Source organism: Sturnus vulgaris, chromosome 4, assembly GCF_052056855.1.
Source record: "Sturnus vulgaris isolate bStuVul1 chromosome 4, bStuVul1.hap1, whole genome shotgun sequence".
Classification (NCBI taxonomy): domain Eukaryota; kingdom Metazoa; phylum Chordata; class Aves; order Passeriformes; family Sturnidae; genus Sturnus; species Sturnus vulgaris.
Genome location: NC_142246.1, coordinates 54,534,574 through 54,557,605, shown reverse-complemented (window position 1 = coordinate 54,557,605; position 23,032 = coordinate 54,534,574). Strand labels below are relative to the sequence as shown.

Below are 23,032 nucleotides of genomic sequence, written 5' to 3'. Positions count from 1 at the left end.
TTGTCTTATGCTCTTTTGTACTACGAGACAAAACTTCTCTTTTTTGGGAGTTGGAAAATAGTTCCTGTGATGCTGATGTTCTCAGCTTTGTGTGTGGTGTGCAGGCATGCTGGTGGGTGGTGGTGACCATCTGCTACAGACATGGTGACACCATGGGGTTAAAACGCTGCCTTTTCCACCCTCGGCTCAGGGGGGGCTGTGCTGGGTGAGTAATGTGTTGGTGTGTGGCAGGGGGCTGCTGAAAGGCTGAATGAATTCAGAGCAGCAGCTGATGCAGAAGAGCCTGTGCTGGTGAGCAGCTGTGCAAAGGCTACTGCACGTACACGGAAGGAAGCAGACAGGCTTCTTCTCCAGCAGGGACAGCACAGGGAAGCTCCCACCACCACGCTGAGCTTTGCAAGATGCCAGATCTCAGGTCTGAACCCAGAAAGCTCTTAGTGGCTGCTCTGACTTACACACATTCATAAATTCAGGCAGAATGTTCACCCTTGAAAGTCCTTTCTTTTCCCATGTCAGCCTACAAACAGAGACCCAGAATAATTAAGACAGTGCTCATTTTATTGTACTCAGCATGGAAACCAGATGTAAAACAGCAAAACATTAAATTCCTAAGGGAGTCAGTCAGATGGGTAACATTGCTTTAGTATCACTTTAAGACTTTTCACATGCAAACTTCTGTAGATATGTCTCAAATGAATGCCATGGTACACCTGGTAGCCTAAGACTAGCTTTATTTTGTACAGTACATCACGTTCAATCAGTGTAACTATAAAATTAATAAAGCCACAGTAATATTAGTTATTGTTAGAAGCCTCCAAGTTGGTTTTCTTCTGATGCTGGCTGACTCATGGCCATAGATTTTTGAAATTAAAAGATACACACCCTACCTTTAATTCTCGGCAGAAACTCCCAATACTCTTCAGTGTCACTGAGACCTTTGCTTCACAGCTCAGACTCAGTGATTTTATGTACCACAAACACACAAACGGGTCTCTTCCATTTCATGGAAATTCCTCAGGGCAGTGTCTAAACTTGCTTTTGATGTACTTGAAACTATTGATTGTGAACTGAGCTAAGGGAAGTGTCAGGAGGACCCTCCAGCCGAAGGGTCACCTCTTGTAGCAGAGCTGTTGAGAAGTATCTGAGAGATTCATATTCTGCAGCAGACAATTACTGGAGACTTTGCAGGCAGATTTGTCATTTATTTCTACTCCAAAGAGTGTCAGTCTTAGCAGAAAGCTAACAAAAAAATAAGGTCTGATATTTCAAATGGGAATTAGTTGATGTGATTCTGTTCCTAAGGAGATCGGATGCTTCCTATCACCCACAGTCTGCTTTTTAGAGACCAGAGAAGGAGAAAGATTTAAACTTGCCTCAAGGTTGTGGAAAATGCTAAGTCTCCAGCACTCAATCAGAAGGGCAAAGGGAAAAATCATATTAGAGCATGAGTGATGCATGAGACCTGCTCACATGTACTTGCCTTTTAAACAGGGACACACAGATAAGCTTACCTACAAGTTTTTCAAGAGGAAAAATATTTCCTCTCTGTGTGATTTGGCTCAGTAATAACATCACTTTTCTTTAAAGAAGCGTGAATAATGAAAAGTAGGTTTCACTTTACAAAATCTTCTTTGCCAGGATTTGATGCAAAATCTATAAACTCTAGGATGGAAGAGCTACTCAGAAAATACAAAGCAGAAAAAACAATAAATCTCAGAATTAAAAAAAAACAACAACTCAGTTTGGCTCAATTCAGCTGCTCCTTTTAAACATGTACAGTGACTCCAGTGGCATAATTTAGGCCCCTAAGAGAATATTGAAGTCAGTTCAAGTTTACAAGATCTGACCTTCAGGTCACACCACAGCATCCAATGGCACCAGAGATATTTCGTACTGTGCAGTATTTGGGTAAGGATCTACCTGCTTGTCTTTGGGACAACTGAAAATACTGATCACTCATACAGGCATCACAGAGACACCAAGAAATAAACCAGCAGAGATTGGTTCCTGAAACAGGGAGTTAGGAAAAAGGAGGGAAGAGTTTCCTTCAGACCACAGCCCTTAATTTTCTAAGCCCACAGAGTCTGACAATCAGTTGTCTGTCATTCAGAGCAGCCATTCCCACAAGCTGAGTGCGAAAGTTACTCTGTTGTGGTAGCATTTTGCATTAATTTTTAAAAGGTGTAGAAGGATAGACACAGAACAAGATAATGGAGCTAATAAGTTAATAAAATTTGTACTTTCATACAAACCTTGCATATACTGAGCTAACTAATGAAACACTGGTATGGTACATTCCATGAAGTTTCCAAACTGAAAACCAGTGGCAGCCAATTTGAATTCCTCATCAGCACTGATTTTCATTTGGATTTCCACTTCTAACTTTAACACTTCAACATATCAATGAAACTCAAGAGAAAAGCTAGTGCTATCTTTAGAGCATATATGCAATTTTTTGAATCCCTTCAATATAATTCTTTAAATGGTACATTTTACAAATTCTTATGTTTTAGTGGCAGTAATAAACAGGTTAACTGCTTAGAGGTTTTGTTGAATCCTATTTGGATATATCTATAAATACTAGCAAAATATACAGCCTTTGGAAATATTCATTTTCCTAAAAGACATGGGATGCCAACAAATAAAAAATGTGTGAGGTCAGAAAACAAGTGGGCAAAACAGACACAGGAATGGGAATTCATTGTGAAGCACCTACACCAACTTTATTTTACTTCTCTTTTTGTCCTTCCCTCACCATGTTTCTCAGCAATTTCTTCTTCTGTATTCAAAAGAATGTTTTCTTCTCCTGAAATGGAGAAGACAGATATTCATTCCCCTTCTTGTCCCTTCACCTCTTTCCCCACTCTTTTTTTCCATACCAAGTCAGCAGAAATGAGGCAGAACTTCAGCACTACTACCCAAACAACAGAAAGCTGGCAGATCCCAACCAAGTGCACATAGATGGATATCACAGCCTCATATGAAATCCAGGACTATATTGCAAATTGCCTGCAATGAGATGCTCTTTCAACTCAGGTACTGTATTGGCAACACTGAATGTGTTTATTCTCATCCTTGCTAGTGGAAAGCCCCCTAAGTGAAACTAGAAGTAAATATTTCATTCTTATTCACTGCTTTTATTAATGATTCTTGCTACATCAGCCTTCCTAGAAGATGCGACTGACAGGGAAGGGTTTCCTGACAATGAGCATGTTTCCCAAAATCTCTCATCTTGCAAAAAAACAAATTTAAGAGTTACTTCAACTGGCTAGGCTGCAACACAGGTTTGGGGTTTCTTTTTAATATAGATTTGCTCTTGGGAATTACAAAGTATTTTCTGTTCTGAACCCTCTTTTTATTAGCCCAAATAGATTTCCTTGGTTGTTACCCATCCAACTAATGCAAAGTGATTCTGAGTCATTGGGTAGAGAAAAAGAATGGGGTGGTGGCACACAGATCATGTCCCCCTACTCTCTGCCCTATCACTACTCCAAGCACATTTTTGAGACTGACATGACACCAAGAACAGCCTTTCTTGGCTGCTACAAGCCCACTCAAATGCATAATATTTGCTAATTGCTACCCCCACCGTGGCTGTTTTGCTGTTGGTGAAAGATGTGTCGTCAGTCCCAATGTCACCTAGACACTGTATGCAGGAGAAAGCACTAATCACCAGTGTTAAACTAGCAGGTTGTCTACAGTCTGCCCTAGCAAGGCACAGTCAAAACCCAAAATATTTTCCATGAGATGTGCTGGTGATTATCAACTCATTTTTGTGTTGGCTTTTGGCATTTTATTGCTTGGCTTCCAACACATGGCTGCAGGAGCTTCTGCAGCCACCAGACAGTGCCATGGACAATTTGCATCTTTGCACTCATATTTGCCCAGAACACAGGCTGAGCACTACATTTTGTTTCAGCTACGCCCATGCAGTTGTTCAGGTGCATCCACTCAGTAACTTGTCCATTAGCGCTTTGTAGTACGAATGCACTGGTGAGATTTTGCTAGAAGAAAAGTCATTTGGTGTGAGGAAGGGACCAGCTACTGAAGACTCACAGCTGAAAGAAACTGCAAGGAAGCAGGGGAGATCTCTCATTCCTTGCAAAGAAGCAGTAAATTCAGTGCTGCCCCAGCATCCTGCTCATTCATTGCCAAGCCCAGTTTGGTCTCAATAAAGCAACCACTACTCATAACCTAGAAATATTTTGTGGAGCTGAAGCTAAAGGATGAAATTCATGGAAATCAGTGAATGAGTGATAGCTGTTTATTCTCCTCTGGAAGAAAAAAATAAGACAATCCATTTGTATATTCAGACTGAGCATATTTGTAAAGGGACAGTTCAGAGTAAGCTGGCTCACAGCTACAGCAAGGGGAACGCAGAGGGGCACGCGAGCTGAGCCAAGGGACACGGCTGCACAGGAAGACAGGCTGGGCAACAGCTAGCAAGGGAAGAGCAGAAGAGAGGTAAAAGGAGCACCACAGAGCCTTGGACCTGGACAGGACACAGCAAAAACTGCAGAGAACTCAGGGAACCTCGTCAGGGCTGACACAGACACAATGTAGGAAGAGACACTGAACTTGTCAACTAACCTGACCTAATGATACTGTCAATATTAATCCCACACAAAATTTCACGTGAAACTCACATCTCACACACTGCTAGGAAGGGGGTGGAAACAGCAATACTAACAGAAAAAATGTTGGAGACTTTCCTCCTGGTACGCAGAGGTGGGAAGATTCTCTCTAATGTGGTGTTCCAGAATTAAAAGCTCAGCACCACAAGTAGGAGAGGACTTGAAATAACATACAGAAATTGAACAAGGACATGACATAAAGCCCCCTGGTATATATCTGAGGAAAACTAGGAGTCAATTCAGTACTATGTTTAGGGGCAACACTTTTCATTGTACTCAGTTAAAATGTTGTATGTTACAGTATTTTACTTTTCTGCTGGGGAAAAATTGCCCCCAGACAGCTACTATGAAGGCTTGGCAGTTGATATACTCAAGAAGTCTGGCCTCCTAAATAACTGGGGACCACTTCAGGTTTGCTTCACAGAAAAAAAAAAATACTAATACTCATTTACACGGTGTAAACCTGTAAGATTTAGAGTAAATTGTAATATTAAGATCTACAGAGTAAGTCAGGTGTGTGGTACTAGACATGGAAATAAATTATCATCATGATTCATTAAAAATATTTAATGGACTAAAAGTATCTCCTATTTAACTCTAGTACTCTGCAGGATTACAATATCCAAATCATCAGTGCTTTGCAGGATTGGTACCTAAATTTTCTACAAACTGCAGGAGTTCCCCAGCCTCCCATAATGAACTCTAGTGGACAAAATACAAAGCTACTGGGAAACACATTTCCCAAGTTGAAAAATATTACTGAGAAATGAGACCAACATATATTTGAGACATTATTGTATATCATACCTCGGGAGAAACAGTCACTAAGCTACCTTTTATTAGCAGTTTCTACTACTAAGTTCAGAAATACAGCAAAGATTGTCTCAAGATTTCAGTACGGCTGAAAATTTTTCAAGTTAACAGTATAATGGTTCATAATATAGAGTGTTAGGTAAAACAAAATAGCATACAGGCTAAATAAATGGTTTTCAGGTTATGAAAGGCAGCAAGAAAAGCACCAAAATACTGAAAAAAATAGAGTTGGCTAAGGAGTTAAAAGGGGAAAAAAAATCAGTGTAACACACTAGACATAGAGGCTCATGGACCCCAGTGCACAGGAAAGCCTGCTGCTATGGGAAAACATTACTGTGCATGTCTGGAGAGAGAAGAAAGATCCACATCAGTTTAAAGAGTGGTTTAGAAGAGAGGTGCTCAGCGCCACGGGAGGCTGGGAGCAGGGGCTGCCCACCCCATCTGAGGAGGCAGAATGGCTCCCTGCTTTTTAAAGACTTGGCAGGAGTACCAGAGTAAGGGTGGGCACTGTCCTGCTGGATGCAGGTCCATCTACTGATGCTCTCTCCTGTGCCTCAACGGCTTAGACCTTGAGTGGCCACTGCAGGGAACAAAAAGCATCTCTCACCTCCCCTTCTGGCCATCAACATCCCACTGACTTAGCCTCTCCCAAAGAGAGAATCCTTCAGTCTTGATCCTCATTCTTTGCCTGGTTCTGCATTTCAAGAGGAGGGGAAGACTGGGCTCCCTGGGGCTCACCTGAGAACAGTGGCCCACAGTATCAACAGAAGTGAGGCTGCTCAGTGATCAATGTCCACAACCTGTTCATGGACTTGCCTCAGCACAGGTAACTTACAAACCAGGAAAGTTGTCTTGTTTTAGGTCTTTACAGGTGTTGAACCTTACTTCCACCTCCCTCAGCTTCCCCCAGTCCAACCCTTTGAGTAAGACCGCATAACGCACATAAATAAATTCCCGTAATTCCGACAATCCCTCTGCTTCCTGCTTTATCAGAAGGTGCTGCTCTCCCTGCAGCAAGGTGGCAATTGAAATTTGTGCTTTTGCTAAGTGCCTAGCTTTTCATCTGACAGCAGTCAAGGTTGGGGCATAACGTGGAAATACACCAGCTGTGGCAATAATAATGGCAGGATGGAGCATGTGGCTAGTCAGAAAACAAAGGGGAATCATTTTCCACTGTTGCATCACAACCCCAATTACACAACCAAACAGCAGGACTTGAGGGGAGGGATTCTCTCCACCACTGCAGGTGTTTAGGTACCCCTGCAAACCATGTCAGTCTAATACAGAAGAGGGAGCAGGTCGGACGCAGCAATTAGGACGCCTAAAATTCTGCAGCATGGACTGGAACACGTTGTGCTGCCTCCCTTTCAGTTTTTTATTTGAGGATGTATCTGAGGAAATGGATTTCCGTGTCTGACTGTTCTGGGCCCGGATCAGTTTCTCGTGCTCCCGTATTTGTCTCTGTAAGTGGTTCTGGATGGCAATTCCCAGGGATTCTGGATCGAGGGAAGCACCATAAACCTCCCACGTCATTCCTTGCTCATCCCAAACAACATCCCTGACATGTTTGGACTGCTTCACCTGCACTTTTGCCTCCATGGCTGGGGTGGAGTGCTTTTTGTTCTCCCCCAGGTTGGGCACAGGCTGAGAGGAAGCGGGAATTACTGCAGAGTGGAGATCGTGTCTGGACTCCCTGGCCTGGAGGCTCTGCTGCTGGGGAGCTGCCGATGCTGCCGTGGGAGGGGCAAGACTTGCAGAACTCACGCTCAGCTCAGGCTGCAGGCTCTGGCCACCAGCCATCTGAGGCTGCCCGCTGTCTCCGTGGCCTCTGCTCTCCTTCTCACCTGCATCCTGTGAGCACACCTTTGCACAGACAGCGGCAGCTTGGCTGCCAGCATTCAGCCCTCCTTTAGGATCAAGCACCACCAAGTTTTCTTCCTTTGGTTTTATCACGGATTGATTAGGATTGGCCTGCTCTTGCACAGGCCTTTGCTCAGAGCTGCCCAGGACCTCCTTCTGCTTGACTTCACTGTCCTTGCCAGAGAGCAAAGGTGACCGGCTGCTTCCTGCATGAGGGATGAGATCTCGCATATTCTTCTGGGTTCCTGGGACAGCATCAGTGGAAGTGGTGCTTGGCTCACCAGCACCAGTCCCAGACTGTGATGGAGTTTGATTACTGGAGTCAACTCCAAGCTGCTCAACTGGGATGGGCCTTGGTGGGACTGGAGCATCCTTTGGCAGCTGAGCAGCATCCTTGACATCACAGGCTGCACTGGTCATTTCAGCATTACCCACAGATGTTCCTTGGGAGGTAACAGCTGCAGGGGAGCAGGGGAGAACAGGTTTTGCATTATCTGCTGATACTGGAGATGCCACATCAGATAGGACCCCAGGCAGTGTGACAGGCTGGGTTTGGGCTGAAGCAGTCACAGCGACAACAGTCGATTTTGATGTGATACCAGGAGAACACGGAAACTTTTGTTGTGAGGATAAACTGTCAGTAACTGCAGCCTGGCTCAGCCCCATAGCTCCTTGGTAAATTATGTGCAGTTCTTCCTTCTCCTCTGGAGGAGCATTCCCTTTTAAGAAGGCAGCAAAGATGCTGGGACTGGTGGAAGCTGATTTGCTCTCCACAGTAGCCACAGCCTGAACCTCAGCATCCCGCCATGTCCTGCCTTCAGCTTCCTGAGTAAAAGGGCTGCTCTGTGGCTGAGCTGTCATTGTACCTGTTTCTCTGAATTTGGAGAGCTGGGTGGGGTTTGGACTCCCAGGTGTGGGGTCCAGGTTGTGTACAGGATGTGGACTCCCGTGGCCAGACTGGGCTGGTGCCTGACTGCTCTGCATCGCTTCAGTTTTATCTGGGGGATGCAACTGCGCGGTGTCTGCAGTGCTGCTTTTTCCCTCCAGACTGGTCTGCGGGTCTCTCCCCAGCTCAGCTTCGGTTTGCCTTGCTGGCAAGGCTGACTGACACACAGCAGAACCATTTTTTTCTGCCACCCTGTCTTTTTCCCCTCTTTGCAGAAGGTTTGCCTGAGAAGTATGACAGAATTGATTAACCCCGACAGGATCACCCGGGGAAGAATAATTTAACACTGCAAGCGCTGGCTGATCCTCAGTTCCCTGAGGTTTCAAGGCAGAGTCATCTATCTGTGTCAGGGAGCTCGTTTTGGCCTGGTTGCCTTGCACAAACTGCCGGGAGCTCTGTGGGGCTGGCATCATCTCTGGCCCTTGCCCCACCAAGAGGGCTCCCACTGCAGCGAGGGCTGGCGCTGCCGGTGCCTGGATGCCTGCTGGCTGGGAACAACCAGCAGGCTTTACATCTGCAGGATGCCCCTCTGCAGTTGTGCTGGCCAGCCTGGGAGAAAAGGCTTCCTGCTGGCTGTCATCCTCTGCGTGGCACTGCTCACACCTCTGTGTGCTGGCAGCACCTGTGCAGTTCAGGTGGAACAAGCAAACCCCAGCTGAGCTGGATGGTGTGCACGGCAAGCCATTGCTGGCCCTCTCGCCACTGGGGAGTTGGGGCTGGTGTTTAGCAGGCTGCAGGTCTCCCAGGTGCTCCTCCTCTGTAGAAGTTGAGACCAAGGAAAGCTTGGCAGATCTCAGAGGATCTGGTACAGTCCCCATGGACTGTCTTCGAGATGTTGTCTGTCCTCAGCTTCTCCTTGGAGTTTTCTCGCTGGGCAGGCTGTCGATGACAGGTTTCCTGTGAAGCTAATCTGTTAATGAAACAAACACAGTGTTAGCAGCAGTCAGATCTAAGAAAAAGTATCCAGAACTAATTGATTTTACAGTGTGAAGAGAAATACTTGCAGGCAGGGGAGAAAGTGAAGCACCCAATCCTGCCTGAAAATCACAGAAAAGACACAGATTTCAAGGATTTCCCAATTCTCAGGTCTGGACGGAGAAAACAATACTAGAGACAAAGCAGCAACAGCTCCTGTGTTGTTGATACATTAATGAAAACACTGACATGCCAAGAGGGAGAAAAAAAAAAGAAGATAAAGAAGAGGTATAGACTTTGCATGGAAGGTTGAGTCACAAAATAAAATCCCTGTGATAATATTCTCTAGCAAGCCACCTGTGGAAGGAAATGCCTATGTGAAGAACAGATCCCTAGGTTTGAGTGGATTCCACATCTTCAGTGAGCATCAGTTCCCCCTTCTTCTCAAGGATAGCCTTTCTAGCTCCACTACCAACAAGGACACAGGTCACAGGAGGCAACAGGTCAATTCAGACTAATGTGGATGAACTCAAACCTCATTGGTGAAAGGAAAATGGAGGGATCACAACCTGCTGGGTGATGCAGATAGAAACCAAGAGGAGGTACTGCACACCAGGGCTGTCACATTTAGATCCTTTGAAATAATTACAAGGAAGCCAGCTTGATTAATAAATGGGGGTACCTAGAAATCAACTTACAAGTAGGTGGTATGAAATTGAAAGGGGAATATTGCAGCACCGCAGAACAAGAGGGATTTTCCTTATCTAGGGGAATATGTGGGAGGGATTTTAAGCAGGTAGAACAGAGTTATCCAGGTTGGAATCATGCCAGGACTGCAGAGAAACCATCCCTTCAAACAGGAGGTGATCTCCAAATGTGCTTGTTGGTCTTTCCAAAGGGCTTAGCACTGCTCAGCCTAGAGATCAAGGATGGGATCCATGTCAGCAGAATGGTGGTGGCCAGTGATAAAATCCCACCCCACTCTTCTTCTAAACTGCAGGCTACCTGTGCTTGTTTAAAAAGCTTTCACTGGCTTATGCTGTCAGCAAAACGCAGGTATAAGACCTGGGAGACACCCAAGTTTTATTAACCTGACGATGAGAACATTGCTGTATCTGTTTGTGTGCCCCTGTCTCTGCAGGCACACGGTAGGATGTCTCTTGCTACATTACTAGGGAGATGCTGCTGCAAGCAGTGGAGAAATCACTCAGCTGGTCCAGACTCTCCCTACCCACTAGCAAAATCAACAAAAGCTCTCTCAGAAAAATATCCATGCTCCTTTTCTCAGCCTGGATGGCAGTGGTATAACTTTGTTAGTTTCTGTAAAATCAGTCCCAAATTTCAGCACTTTAGGATACTTTAAGAGCAACAGGAGAAAAATGCTCAGTGAAGGAAAATTTTAAAAAATACAGCCAGTCTAATTTTTCTAAGAAAAGTAAAGTGCTGCAACTTATTACTTATTCATTAAGCTTTCTGTCTTCCAGGTATTAAAAATTTATTACTTTTATACTGCCTCTTTGGGCTCTATCCAGCCACATAGATGTAGTCTGCTGGGTTAAGCCAGCCCTGAGAAACTGTAATCCTGCCCCTGAAGGAACCCAAGTTCCTTAGCTGCCCTCTGTGACAGCAGCCCAGCATCACCCCACACCCGCTTTCCAGGATGGCTAAAGATCACCGAGCTTTCTTGAGAAGCACTGTGAGTATGTAAACCAGGCTGCAAATCAATGCAAGTCCGTGGCTGCCCACAACATGTCTTGCCTTCATTTTGTTCTCATGCTAAGGACAGCCAATGTAGACCTGAAGGAAGGACAGACATTCCATGTTCACCCTGGTGTCCTATAAACATCTAAGGGCTGTGAGGAGAGGAGCAGATAGCTTTGGGTATCCATTTGATGCCTGGAAAGGCTGACCTGGAACAGAGACTAGGCAGAGCAAAAGGGATAAAATAGGTATTTATTGAAAGGATATACCTTGGGCAGTGCAAGAACCTGGCCAAGGCTACACCCAAGTCCAATCCAAGATGGACCCCAGTCATGAGTTTTTACACTTTTATAAGTTTTGGTTCAAGCTACACATTGGGGTCAATTATCCAACCACAGCCCCAGGCTATGAAGTCTCAGCCCCTGCCTTGCCCCCTTTCCCTCACTGTTGTTTCTGCTTTTTGGGTACCAGTTGTCCTTGATTCTCTAGCTAGAAAGGGATTGTTTTTTCTTACTTCCCTGTGAAGAGAACTTACTAACACCTAACATGAAGTTTCAGAGTTACACACTAAGCAGCAGAGAATCTGAAAAATATAAAAGCTAAAACCCAAGGCATCATATTGGACTAAATTTCGTTACTGTCTTCTTTCCTTTTCCAAATATCGATGCAAACCAAACCAGTATATATAACTGGGCAGGTCAGATATCTTTTCTCCTTATTTTTTAGATCCAGAGTTTATTTAAGAAAAATTAAGCAAATAATGGAACAAAAGTAATCTCAATTTTTAGGATGAGATATACTACTCAGCAAACAGTGTCAGAAGAAATAAAGGTTTCAGAAAAAATCTGTTTGATTCTTCACTATACAAAACTTGGGCAAGGCAATCTGCAGACTGGAGCATTACCTTTTAACTCATACTCACTCAACCGGGCAGCAATTACTGATTTTTCAATTAAAAGAATCCATTCTAGTCTGAATTCTGCATGAATTCTCCCCATCTGCTTAGTGGCTTTTCACCAGAATCGCCTGAGACCCACAGTTGAACGTCTGCCTCATATGGTAATTAAAAGAGATTTTGCTACCAGTCCTTGACATACAACATCAACATAAGAAATTCTGCTCCAGAAAATCCACCTGGACCTATTCTCTGATGTGGGACAACTGAGTGTAATCCAGACATTTTGTTTGACCCTTGAGTATGAGTTGGAGGGTGGATCACTCTTCTGCCTGGAATGACTCTGCAAACGAGTTAAAGAGAATAAGATTTCTATAAAGACTTTGTCAAAGCCATGGGAACTGTTTTCTAGACTGTCACTAAGCCATCCTAATGACAGGAGCCAAAGGCACTGAAGTAGTCTAAATAAACATAGTAACTTAAGAAAGTATTCTAAAAATCAGAAAAAAAGCAAAGTCTTATGAAAGAGAGCAGCAAGGAAGCCCTACAGTTTACAGAATTGGACAGGCATTTTTATTATTGGAATCTCATTTATGATTATTGTCTCATTTTTATTATTTGAGTCTTGTTATATAGGAACGAAGAACAATGTTGGGACCTGTGGGCAACACTACTCAACTGCCAAGACAGTGAGGATTCAAACAAACAAACAACATCGCCTGCAAGCAAATACTTAGGAAAAACAGAAATACAAAACTCAGTAGAAGGCCAAAAAACATGTCAAAACAAATCAAGATCGCTGATGAATTTTTCAAGTCTTCTATGCCAGACCTGGAGCAATCATCCAAAGTTTTCTTTTAACAGGAGGTGAAATTAATATGTCTACAAAGGTCAAAATCAATTTTTAGTAATACGAACAGATTTGCTACACCAACAGAGTTCTCCTCATCCTTATTCTTGCAGATCAAATTAGCCTGCCTGGCTCTGTCAATCTCATCTCAACAAAAAATTATTGTGGACCTTTAGCAAGAAGAGGTTTCTAACTTTGGCAAAGTCTATGTTTGGCTTAAATGGTCTGGGAGGGTCCCTGAGTGGCCAGAAGATCTTCATGGACTCTTGTAACTGAATAGGTATTTTTCATGTGCTGTTAAAAAAAAACAACAAAAAACCTCCAGATTCCAAGAAGCTTCCAGGCAACTCAATGCTGACAATGTAAAGAAACTTAAATTTATTTCAGTAATACCCAACCCCCAACAAAACAACAGTGCAATTTTTACTCTTGCTGCTTACGACAAAGTCAACAAAACCAGAAAGTCTGCATGCTTCATAACACAAAGCAATAAATTTTCAGGAAATTTTTACATAAGATTCTGCCTTCCATTCCTTCTGGAAGAAATTTGAAAATCTGCAAAAGCACAAAAAAGACTTCCAGCATCTCCACCTACCCTCTGTAAAAACAGCTAAAAGCAGCTCCCAAACAAATCAAGCACTCCTTTCCCAGTTCTGGATTCTCATCACCTTTCCACTCCTTGAGTGCTGTACTCTTGGAGCCCTCTCTTCAACGTTGTCTCTGCAAATGGAAGAGCTGAATACTTGCTCTTAATAGTTCTAATCTTATAAGATCTCTCAGATCATCACAAAAATCATTATACAGCCACATTGGTTAAGAATAGAGATAAACATCTGCTGAAGTGGGAATTCAGTCTCTGTTCTCATTTTCTGATTTGAGAAAAAAGACAATGGCTCACCTGAACTCATATTAGTCTGCTAAATATATAGAAAATAGACCACATTTCTTTAAATTTTAAATATACAAATGCCCTTGCATCCTTCAAATTCTGCAGCCACTGTGTTTTTTACCCTCTTTTCAATGTCAAAGGGTGTAAGATACAAGACGCAGAGCTTACATGTTTCAGTGTGTCTTGGGATGCTGACAGGAGACAAATTATTCACTGATGATGGATGGTGATTCACTGGTGATGACAGGCAGGGAAGAGGTGGTGGGGATGCCCACAGATACCCTGCCCACCTGTGATTCCCACCAGAGACAGGGCTGGCATTTCAAGCAGAGGGGTCAGACCTGCAGACAAAGCAGGAACCTGTGCCAGAGACAGGCAGAGAGCTGGACAGCACAAGCAACACATTCAGCACCACAGGGCTGCAGCACCCTCTGTGCAGACATAATCAAAGTGGATGATTATATGCATGCCACAACACTAAATCAGCTGGAACTACCAACTGAGCCACATGAACAGTCCTGAGGAGAAATCAGATCCAGTCAGGGCTCTCAGGATCCGGAGCCTGGCTCCTCACCAGACCTCAGAACTCTTTCTCCTGGATGCTGACACACAACCAGCAGTGTCTGCTCAGAAAGGTGTCATGACACAATGAAAAATGGAAACAGCAGAGGCAAAAATGGGAAATAAGTCCAAATACAAAAACAGAGGCTAAGTGCTTGTTCTTGCTTTCTAACAGTAGTAAACTGATGAAAACCATGTGAAAATCAAGGGCAAGATGCACTACCATTTTCAGCCAAAAAGACATGGCTGCCAATCAGCCTGACACCAACAGAAGATTTATCTAGCAATATTTGTACATGCTGAAGAAATGAATTTTTCTAGTTGCTGACTCCTCCCATCTTGCATCTCTCTGCCACGTTAACTCCACAGAGCACAGAGCATGGGAACTCCACTTTGGAAGGACAAAGCTCAGCTTAACCTGCTGCCCACAACCTACAGATGAGAAAATGTGTAAAGCTAGTCCTACAAATGGCACAGTGGCCTCTGGGACTAATACAAAGCAAAGCAAACTGCTTTGCACCTTCCTTCATTTCTCTCAGCTTCTGGCAAACCTTAAGTACATCCTGCCAAGAGCCCTGAGCAGGACCTTGCCCCAGCATTTCAAAGCAGTCCAGGGACACATGGGTAACTCAGCAGCTGCTCAGGGACAGATGTGTGAGAATATCTGCAATCGGCTTTTAATAGGCAGGCACGGAGAATAAAAACTGTGTGGTGATCAAGCATGATTCAGCTCTACTGTCCTGCTGGCACTTACCCTACAATTAGAAAGATGTCCATCTAAAAGGAAATACAGCTCTGCTCCGAGACAGGATGTTCCAGCCTGTGTCCCATCTGCTCCCTGTGGGCAGCACCCATCTTGCCCTGGCCAGGAGACAAGCAGCAACCCCCACACCCAGCTCTGGCACCTGCTGATGAGGCCCTGGTGGGAGTCTGTGCACTGTTAGCAATGCCACGATGCAACTCGGCCCCAAAAGCTGGGCTGCCCCTGCTGAAAATGTCATTGTCCTCCAAGAGCGTCTTGTTTGTGTGGGAGTAAGAATCAAGTGGTTATGGATTTACAGGTGCAACACGGTTTAGCAAAATTCTTCCACATCTCCAGAAAAAATGGGTTTGCCTTACACTCCAACAAGTTAAACCAAGAAAAAACAGTATTTAAAAGTGATAGAAAATACAGTATTGAAAAGATATCTAGAAGACAACATTTGGAAAAGAGATTGAAAATCCTGGTTTAAATTAAGAATTGTGGTATCATCTGCTGCCATTGAAGTTTCAAGCCTTCAAAGCTCACTCCTTTCTCACAGATTAAAACTCTTTTCCAGGAGAAGATCAGATCCTCATGTAATTGCAGCCTCTAGAATCTCTCCAAAGAGCCTCACACATCATCAGAGGAGGGTGGCATGGGAAGGAACCACAGGAGGGCTGGATGACAGCCTGAACATCCATCACCTCCACACTCATCTCCCATATCATCCTGCCGCTCCCTCACTCAGCTCACCCTCCCAAGCACGCTCCCTGTTGCAGACAGGCTTTGGGCAGCAGCAGGGGCTGCAAAGACAGGCTCTCTCCCTGCACTCCTCCTCCCAGGGCTACAGCACCTGATAAAAAGGCTTTCTTCAGCAAGGCATGTAAGCACGCAAGAGCCCCTGTGCAACGCTGGGCTTGCTGCAGAGCACTGCAAAGAGCCCATCAGTCTTTCTCCTCCAAGGTGAAAGGGAAGGATAAACGGCTTTATGAAAACAGCTAAATCAAACAACAACTACACCGACTGGCAGCCAGCTGTAACAGTTGCATAAGCTAGAGCCATATTCCTACCTCATATCCTGGGCCACCCTGGAGGGAAGGCAACACGTGGGTAAAATACACAAGGATATACCTTTTTTTTTGTTTAATTGCAAGTTATTATGTTTAGCCTAATTATTTATCAACAGTTTTTTCTTATTCCTGGAAGTCTGATCCTGGAAGTCATTTTTTAAGGAAATGCAGCCTGACTTCAAGGGTAAGCCATGTTTCAGGAGGAAGTCTGTGTTCCCACTGTGACACATGCACGTGGAGAGGAAACCAGCAACCTGCTGTCCACATCAGGCAGGTGACTCCACACAGCTCACTGCCACTGCTTATTTTTCTTCAGCTTACTATTGCATAAAACCAAGACGTAGTTGTTGAGGAATGTGAACAGGAGGGTCATGTGGACCTCTCAAACACCTCTTTTGTATTTGGTGTCGAAAGCAACAGAATTTCTGATGACCAATGGGAATTTCACTCCTTACCTATCCTGCTATCTTTCTGATAAAAGCATGGTGAAATCTAACCCCTCATTAACACATATTATGCAGCTGACTGCATTTGAATGTTGACAGCTGACAACCAAAAGCCCTTCACGAGCTTTTTGTGAGAGCAGTTTAGCAGTAATCAACAATAAATACCTTTTTCCTACACAGCAATGCCAACGTGACTTCATAAAGCAGGGTGATCATCTTTAGGGATGAAAGCATAATACTGGCTTGTTGCCCATGCAATTCTTGCAATTCTTTGTTGCCAAGACAACTTGCAATAATCAGGATGATGTGGTTTACATGAACATCCATCCACTGGAAGCTGGACTAAGACCAAAATCACATTTCTGTGGTCAGGAAAACATATCCATTGCTGAGTAGGTGTGTCTTAGAAAGAGTGGCTCTAGGGACAAAGGCTGTTATGTACTTTTAACATGCTTTCAAGTCCTCAAAGGGAAGTTTCCTGAATTTCATTATACTTAAGAGCATTCCCCACAGAGCACTGAATACAAACATTCATCTTGTGGCTGAAGTATCCACAGGAGCAGAATTACCACCCTAGACAATTAGGCCTGATTTGCTGCTGAAAACCATATTATCAGTGCCCAGAGAAACGTATTGTAGCAGCACTTCTTGTTTCAAAACCAACCTTGCAAATAAGGAAATTCTGCCTTGGAAGAGCTGACAGCAGGATCAATGTCTTTTGCATAAGGTAAAACCCAAAAATGATAATGTTTAACTCTCATGCACTGTCTGAAAAAATTAAGTTTTCCTCATATATCATATTATTTTAATGAAGATGCTGGGCTCAGTATTAGAGAGAGGAATAGATCTTTATATAACAGGCACCTGGCAAGGGACGTATCCATTGTCATTTGCAGGCGTTATCCTAACGGAAAAGAACTACTCCAAATGGCATGTAATTAGAGAAGAAGGATGCAGTGCCTACCCAGTCATTACTGTAACAGAAATTTGCTGCACCGTGTGATTAACCTAAGAAAGGCATGATGATGATCTCACCATGTCTGCTCTTCCCTCCTGGCTATCACAAAACAAAACTCATGTGAATAGAGAGGCTGGCAGCTGAAACAGCTATCACCGTGTTTTTTTGTTTTTTTTTTTTTAAAAACCCCAACAGTTAAAAATATCTTGCCTTCTTCCTGCTGCCACCTCAGCAGTTGCTTCCTGTTTTTTCACGTTGTCACTTTGCTCTGCTGCTGGCTGTCATTGACAGTAAGAGCAGCAAAAAGAACAAAATAATCTCCTTAGCAAACTGCCTCCTGCTAAACACCTTCTCAAAAAACCCATGAGAGGAAGTGCCATGTGCTGGGCCACTTTTTGTCTGATGTATTGAGGCTCTGCAGGAAACCAAATGGCTGCAGGTTGGAGGCCTTCGGTGTTCAGGGATAAAACCTGAGCAATTCTGGGGTATCTTTACAATGCTGATAAATGTTCTTTTGAGGGCAATGACTCAAACCTGTGTGTCCAGCTAAGGACTCTAAGCAGCTCACCTCAGTCATTCAAGCTTATGATGTGACTTTAGTGAGACCATTATATGAAAAGCTGTCATTTCAGCCTCTTCTCTTTCTTTACTTGAGGCTATATGCTTTATTGTGTTGAACGCTGACCCTAGTGGAACAGGACCACACCAGTGCCTCACTCATTAATTGTTTCACTGATGAAGAACCGCATGTGGGATGTGGAGGAACTAACACTTGTAATGTACTGCAGATAATCAGTGAGACCACTGTTCTTTATATCCAGAAATGATGAAACAGCCTAATGGCATACAAAGCACTGTAGGTGGGTGATGGCTTCCAGTCACCTGACTCTAATGAGGGTCAATGCCAGATGGGAAAATGGTGGTAAAACCTTACAACTATAAACCACACCAGGTTTTCTTTGGTCTCCAGCCAGAGCTGACAGAAGGTATTGAAAGACACATCTGAGCAACCTTTCAGATGACAGGGACTGCCACTATGGTAGAGCTGATCAAGTAAAATTGAGAGAAACTTATTGTTCTGACTCTTGGCTTGAGCAAAAGGCAGTACTGGCACTGATACCAACACAGCATTGCTAAAAAATCAACTCCCAAACCTTGCATCACTGACTTTAGGTCCTGAAATTCATTATGTAGCCAGACAGTCCTCTGGGACAAAGAGAGGCTCTTAAGTCTTCTCCATCCTGCACTTAGATATGCTCGAACAATGAGACTGCAATGCTTCCTCCAGGCAAACTCGGTCACCAAGTCATTCTCTCAACACCTCCATCTTCCTACAGCAAAGAAAAACATCAACAGCTGTGTATATGACGGCTTATTTTAGGACCAACTCATTATTTGCAGTTTATCCCACAGGTGTTTGATGGCAATAGCTTTTTAAAGTTGCCCTTGCAGGGAGCCTAGGGTGTAAAAATCTCTCATGCTAACAATTGCAGGAACCATCCTCACTTCTGTTAGAATTGTTTCTTAACAATAGCTTATACAAAATATGTATTTTTATCCCTACATTCAATATGCTTCTATCCTTCTAGCCCCAAGAAGGGGGGCTAAGGTATCCAGCTGTCTGCAGCATTTTATTCTGTGATTCAAATATGATTTTCACAGGCTTAAGAATAATTACATTCTCTGCTTCTGAATTCTTAAAAATCTCCATGCTCTTAAAACAAATCCTTATTTAATGTCTGACCTGGGAAGTCCCATCTGTGTTGGAACCAAACTAAGCCCAGGACCACTTCCTCAAGAGAGACAATATTTAAGAGGTAGCAGTGCAAAATCTGGAGACTAGTTCAACAGAACAGGCTGGAAACAGAGACACAGCAGGTGTTGTAAGCCAAAGCTTTCACCACTGCAATATGGCACAGCCGTATCCATACCCTAGATCTCTGCCTTATCCATACCAGGATTATGGTCCAGTCCACACCCTGGAACTCTGCAAGGCTTACACCAGGGTAATGTGACATCCCCACTCCTGCAAAAGGCTGGCATCTTCCAAGTTAAAGGCTTACATTGAGCCTATTTCTGGGCACACCTCCTTATTTCTTCTGCATTTTGGACAGGGTGATTCACATTTACATTTATCTGGTGATTGAAGCAATGCATGCAGTGGTGAAAGCACTACTAAAAACCATTAACTTTGACTTGAATCACTGTCCCTCAGGATGATTGCCAAATTGGTTAATGAGAATAATTAGCATTAATTAAAATGACAGCTCAAAGGAGTTCTATCACATCTGAATTGAACTGAGTCTCAGGTTTAAGGGAGCTGGCTGCCTCAACCACCTGGGCAAGCCCAAAGCAGACATTTCCATGGGCAGCATGACTGGCACTCACCTGGCAGCTATCATTCCAGCTCACCTTCCAGCTTCTCATGCTACACACTGCAAGCAAATCATAAAATAAAAAGGAAAAAAAAAAAAAAGATGTGGCACCCCAAACAATTACCTAAATCACCTAATGCCCAGCACCTCCCATCAGGCTGCACTGCTTTTTACTCCTCTTTGGAGCAGTTTTAGCTGCCCTTGCTCAAGATGCCAGCATAGTTAATCTGCAGATCTTAGAAGTGATCTAAGGTCAAGCTGTACCTTGCTAGAGCACATCAGTGAGCGAGCAGGGCTGTGAGATAGCTTTGCCCTTGTTTCTAAGTCAGCTGCAGTGGAAGCTGGCAGGGCGTGAAAAAGGATCATTCACGGCTTAGGGTTTAATTACTGGACTCGCATTGGACATCAATGCCCCATGCACAGAGACACACTTGAAAGCGTGAGAAAACACACAGCAACCTTAGAGCCAATATGAAAATCCAGACAAAATGGTTTATTTCCACATAGGACCTCCTTGAAGATAAGTACTAGATACTTCAACCAGTCATCTGACAGTTGTGAATGCACAGCAGCCTTCTGACCACAATTTATTTTTATTGACATCCTGTTTATGGATACAATTTGGATTACCAAAAACTATGCATACTTATATGATTGAAGACAGACATACACATACATATAAAATCTGATATATACTAAAAAAGATAGTAATCTAGCCTAATCTGAATGATTAAAGCTAGGCATTGGAATTAAAGAAGTCTGATGCTCAAAAGTGCTATATAATCAGAAATACCAGTAAAGCCACTAGGATTCAAAAGTTGCTCAATATTTTTGAAAATACAATTTTTTTATTCCTGTTCTTATCCAAGAAATGCCAGAATGTTCTAACATACTCTGCCATTTTGCTGGATGCTACATGTGACCATAGAGATACGATGCATTCAACACTCAAGCAGAAAAGACACTGAGCAAAGGTAGGAACCTCAATTTTTCTGCTTTTTCGATACAATCTAACACAAATGAAGATCACAGAGTAAGCTATGCAACAGCCAGTGTCTAATGCCAGTGATTTAACTACAGAACACTTTTCTTGACATCTCATCATCTACTACTTGAAGCTCTGCAAGCATGAGCCCAGCAATTCTGGCCTTAGTGATCTACCTCTGCAATATTACTAAAAAAATATTCAAATTAGTTCCTTCCCTTCCTAGATTCAAGTCCTGAATCTACAAAGAGGGAAAGAGACCTCTGCTAAATGAAAGGCAGAAAACAAAACAAGTGTACAGAATATGCTGCTGCTAGCATTTGCAAAGGAAAAAAACCAAACCCCAGAAAACCACCACCTTAAAGCTGAATAAGCAAAGGATGTTGCAGACCCAGGAAAAGTACTTGCACATACTCCACCCAAGAAAAGTACTTGCAACCACTGCAGATTCATAAGTGTTCATACAAGGAGGTAAGCACTTTTGGAAAGGGCTCTGTTATTGCTCTTACTCTTCAGAAAGCTCAGGCAGGGCATGGGATCAGATGGGGCATGAACATATGACAAGAGAGAACAGGACACCCAGTGTAAACAGGGGAGCAGTCAATGAGATATTGAGCCATCAACTCAATTATCTTTTCATTTTCTTACAGATGAGCTGCTTCTCTTGCAGAGAGCAAGGCTGGAAGTTTGTTCTGAAACACCTCTCCTATAAACCTGTAGCCTGTGTGCCAGAGCAAGCAAACTCAGAGGAGACCAAGAACAAATGGCAGCAGTATGTGGAGAGAGGCAGACTGGGTCAGAGGACAAAGTAATGCCAGGCTACAGAGCTGGTAAACTAAAACCAACTTATCAGGTGTTCATTGTATAACCATATTATCAACATGCAGGTCACACTCCAAGAAACTTGGCTGTCACTTAGGTGGGAAGCCTTGTCCTCCATCCCTGCTCAGCTGCTGGTCAGCACAGTCCAGATAATTACTGTAACTTCATTTTCATTATCTCAGCTCTCTTCACTCTGGTTCCTCATCTATCTATTTATTAACAATCCTGAGAGCCACAGGTGTGGGCAGCCACAGGAAAACAGTTAGGTTTGTTTTACTCCAAGTCAAGAGGAGAAAAATATTTTTGCAAATGCAGACTGCCATGTGAGGCGGTTCTAGAGAGACAGATGTCTGATTAGCACTGCAGATGGGCTGAAAAATCTCCCATCACCACTTCAAAACTCTCACCCTTTTCCTGCTCCAGAAGGACAGAAAATGTGTTCTTTTCCCCTCGTGTGGGAGCTTTGCCTTTATTTTAAGGGAGAAACTGCAACACCTAGAAATTCATTAGGTCCCTGGCCTTCTCTCTGGGCAGCAACTAGATGAAATGGCTCAGCTGTTGAATTTCAAGGTTAGCATGCCTCAGTCCTAAGTTTCTCCCACAAAACCAGTGTTAATACTGATCTTGGGAAGACCAGCCTTCTCCCATACAAATTCAGTGACTTCATTCCATTTATGAGGCTGATATACCTCTACAACTGCTGAGTGAATTCTCTCAAGGGAAGTCAGGAGGAGATAAGGGGTGAAGGGGAGATCTGCTCCTTCAGAAAAAAAAATGAGGACATGCAGAGGAAAGAAAGTTGGTTGGTCCCTGTGATAAGAGAAACTTTTTTGGCCCTCTGCCTTCTGGACCTAGGTTTGAATGCTCTTCCAGCACTGAATCCCCATCTGTCTCTTACTGTGTGCTCCTTGCCAGACCATTTCACAGCTTCATATCACTAAAGGCCAGGAAACTGTTCATAAATGGTTATTTTTTTTAATTGTCTTTTGCACCATGTTATAGCATCATTTTTGAAAGACAGTTTTAAATATTTGTGATGTTGACCATGTTCCTTGCCTCTCTTGCTGCCTCATGCTGCACGTTCAAGTTGAATAGTGTAAGCATTGCTTTGTCTTTCTAAGCCTCTGATGAGCGCTTTTTCCCATTTCCTGATTTTTTTTGGTAAAGTATTAGCTCTCTTTTTTAATGGTTGACCAATGTCAAACACAATTCAAAAGGCTTCTCTCTGATCATAAAATATTTTTCTGTATAGGGACATAAAAAGAAAAAAAAAAAAAAACAAAACCAAAACATCCACACCAAAAACCTTCAGACAAACAAAAAACACCAAATAGACTTAACTAAAAAAAAGTGCATAAGCATAAGGGGGGAAAGCCCCTTTTTCCAAAGACTGCCCTCTTTTCAGTCATGAACAGAAAATCCTCTCTCAAAACAGAATTAAGTATATATAACCAATTAACACTTGCAAGTGTCAACACAAGTTAAGATCAAGACTAGGTGACCTCAAGATATTTATCCCAGCTAAATTCTAGTCCTGGACGTCAGCTCAGAAGCCCATGAATGAAAATCC

At 43.4% G+C, this 23,032-nt stretch overlaps 1 protein-coding gene across 4 annotated transcripts in view; it reads right to left on the bottom strand.

The window, feature by feature from the left end:
- Positions 1 to 540: 540 nt before the first annotated feature.
- The window catches only part of GPRIN3 (GPRIN family member 3), a 33,233-nt gene continuing 10,741 nt past the window's right edge, over positions 541 to 23,032 (bottom strand). For 3 of the 4 annotated variants that reach the window (XM_014889800.2, XM_014889799.2, XM_088163995.1), the window contains exon 2: positions 541 to 9,163. In XM_014889800.2, coding sequence (XP_014745286.2) covers positions 6,720 to 9,071 — 2,352 coding nt within the window. In that variant the 5' untranslated portion in view covers positions 9,072 to 9,163 and the 3' untranslated portion in view covers positions 541 to 6,719. Of the gene's footprint in view, positions 9,164 to 13,671; positions 13,812 to 23,032 lie in introns of those variants that run through there. The other variant, XM_088163994.1, reaches the window with a different exon arrangement.